Here is a 2,670-nt window from a genome sequence, read left to right as displayed (position 1 = left end):
GATGAAAATCAATTTCAGGAGATACCACCTCATTCTCAGTTTTGTACAGCTATAATGAAAACATTCAGATATTATATAGAAGAATTCCATGGAACCAGAAGCCTAACGCACAGCTGCTGAGATTTAAATAAGAGATGTGCTAGGGAAAACAGTCTAGTAGTCCCTCAGTACATGAAGCAGATAGTTATCATAGAGTCCTCAGTTTATAGATGCGAGCCTATGACAAAGAAATTGGTTTCCACACCTTGAGCACAAGTGTTGGTAGTGGTATTGTTTATAATGCACAGGAGATATGCACAATACACACTAATGAATAATCTTCTTTGTGTGAGTGTGTGTTCCAATGAGTTTTCATTTATAGACACTCAAATCTGAATTTAATAGGAGTTTCATGTATCATAAAATGTGATTTGAAACCACTGAGAACCACAGAGAGCATTCTTAGCTCACAGAACAGATGGTGTGACTGGGTCTCAAGTATACACACACTTCCTAACCTCTGCTCTAAATAGTTTGTGACATTTATTTGCTGATGTAATGTCTACTTCCTTATTACATGAGATCAATAATGTACAATTTGCTTAAGGCTTTGTCTAAACTGCTGGTGTATAAATTTTTAAGACAAAAAGTTTAAAATGATTTATGTTAAAATTAAATGCTAAAGAAACAAACTGGCCAAGTTTCATTTATTTCTTGATGTGACATCTATGCAGCTCACACACACAGCAGGATACACACCTTTGCTTCACAACAGCACCAGGCTGCTCTTCTGGTTATAATACAACAGGGGCAAGGTATCTGGGAAATGTACATTTATACACTTCATATAAGTTAAAGGTGGCTACTCTATGACCTAGGGTAGCAAAGGCAAGACTTGGACCCACTGCCTGGACCACTTCTGTCTGACCTATTAAAAATGTACCCAGTCATTAACAATGGCCAGTTGGTGAATAGGTCATGTATAAAATATGCTATGTAAAATTACCCATTTACCATTTTAAAAAATAATATTTAGACTTTAAACCTTTGACCAACTTGTCATGTGGATTTACATTATGGTAGCAAGAAGCACACTTGCTGAACTTCAGCAACCTGGCTAATATTTTTTTTTTTTTGTAAACCATAACATTTTTGTTAAAACATCCAAATCAAATCTCTTCTTTATACATCTGTTAGGCTACTTCCAAGTCACTCCCCAAGCCCCAACCAGTCTGACACTTGCTGACATATTAAATCTGAACCTATATTTGTAGTTTCTAAAATGCAGATCTGCAGATTCAGTCTGGTTACAGGTACACCATGACGACACATGCCATCCCATGGAGAGGATCCGTTCCTAACATTCTCTAAAAATACGAACCTGACCATCCTCAGACTTCAGAAAAGGCACCTGAAATACACTGGCGGGTTCTGTTCTCACCTGTGAATGTCCACAAACTACCTGCTGTAAGCCCTTTCTTTCTTGGACTTTTCCAGGGCTTTTTCCAATGTTTGCTCGTTCTCCCCCGTCATTTGGGGCAGTACCACTTGCCCTTTGGTGTATGGTTGAGTCCCACACAGGAAAAGTGGAACCACTCGATGGGGCACTCATGGTTGTAGCAGCCTATCATCTCTCCATAGGAGACCTGATTGCACACACAGTAGGTGGGCTCCTTGGGGTCCATGGGGAGGTCTGTGGGAGAGGCATCCTTCTCTGCTTTGGCCTTGGAGCGTTTCTTCCTCTTTGAGGTTTTTGCTTTCTTCTCCTTGGGCGTTCCTGAGGTGATGTCGTCATGGTCCTGATTATTAGATGCATTCTCTCTATTCTCATTGTTTCGCTGCCTCAGGGACCTCTTGTTACTCTGCTTGTCCTCCTGAGTGATTGCATCACTCCTGGACTTGTCCTTGCCGGGCTTGCAGCTGCTGCTGGTGCTGTCACTGATGTCCTGGTGTGCTTCGCAGAGCTCCACGTGACTGTCCACCTGCATGGTTCGGTTCTCCACCAGCTCCACCATCTGACTTACAATCTGCATCTTCTCATCGCCCAGGTCCTGGCTGCAGATCAGGGCCCTCTGGATGCGGTGCAGCACTCGCCACTTCCGGGTGCTGTGCATCTCAAGCTTGAACTTCTCAGAGGAGTCATCCAATTCTTTCAGGATCTCTTGGTATTGGGCGTCGATCTCCCGCATCAGCGAGATGTTCCTCTGCAGGTCGAAAGGCAGAGACTCGATGGAGTCCAGGTAATCCTCCACATAGTTCACCAGGTGGATCTGCTCCCTGTTGGCAGACTCGACACGGTTAACCCAGGAGTTCCCAGGCGACTCTGCAGCTTTCCACTTCCTCCACCCCCTGCCCCCTTCAAACAGCACTGCAAAATGCAAAGCTCTCACCCTGCCAACAACCTCCCCCAGCTTCTTCAGCCAAGCATGCCTGCAGCTAAAATAAGGCTCTCCCAGAGGCACTTCCATGCCTTGTGGACCCCAGGGCCTGCAGCGAAGACCCCGGCCATGAATAATCTTCTAAGAGAGCATATCCTGAAGTTCTTTCCGGTGCTTTTGTTAAGCATAAAACAACAGCACAAGTGCAGAAGTCAGAGGACAACTATTGTGAGTAGCTTCTCTTTGTCCACCATAGCGGTTCCAGCAATGAAAATCAGCACTTGCCTACAGCAAGCACTTTACCTGATGAGCA

General features: G+C 44.3%; 1 protein-coding gene across 1 annotated transcript; it reads right to left on the bottom strand.

Annotated features, from left to right (window-relative positions):
* Nucleotides 1–1,508: 1,508 nt before the first annotated feature.
* On the bottom strand, nucleotides 1,509–2,168 carry LOC100759689 (inhibitor of growth protein 1-like). Its single transcript, XM_027433830.2, has one exon. The coding sequence runs from the start codon at nucleotides 2,166–2,168 to the stop codon at nucleotides 1,509–1,511; it is 660 nt and encodes a 219-aa protein (XP_027289631.1).
* Nucleotides 2,169–2,670: the final 502 nt, after the last annotated feature.

This window comes from Cricetulus griseus, unplaced genomic scaffold (genome assembly GCF_003668045.3).
Source record: "Cricetulus griseus strain 17A/GY unplaced genomic scaffold, alternate assembly CriGri-PICRH-1.0 unplaced_scaffold_1, whole genome shotgun sequence".
In the NCBI taxonomy this organism is placed as follows: Eukaryota; Metazoa; Chordata; class Mammalia; order Rodentia; family Cricetidae; genus Cricetulus; species Cricetulus griseus.
The sequence above is the reverse complement of the archived record's forward strand: the minus strand, read 5'-3'. Positions and strand labels throughout refer to the sequence as shown.

Excerpts from the sequence above, each read along its gene's own strand:
- LOC100759689 (XM_027433830.2), bottom strand. The coding sequence starts at position 2,168 with ATGCGGGAGATCGACGCCCAATACCAAGAGATCCTGAAAGAATTGGAT.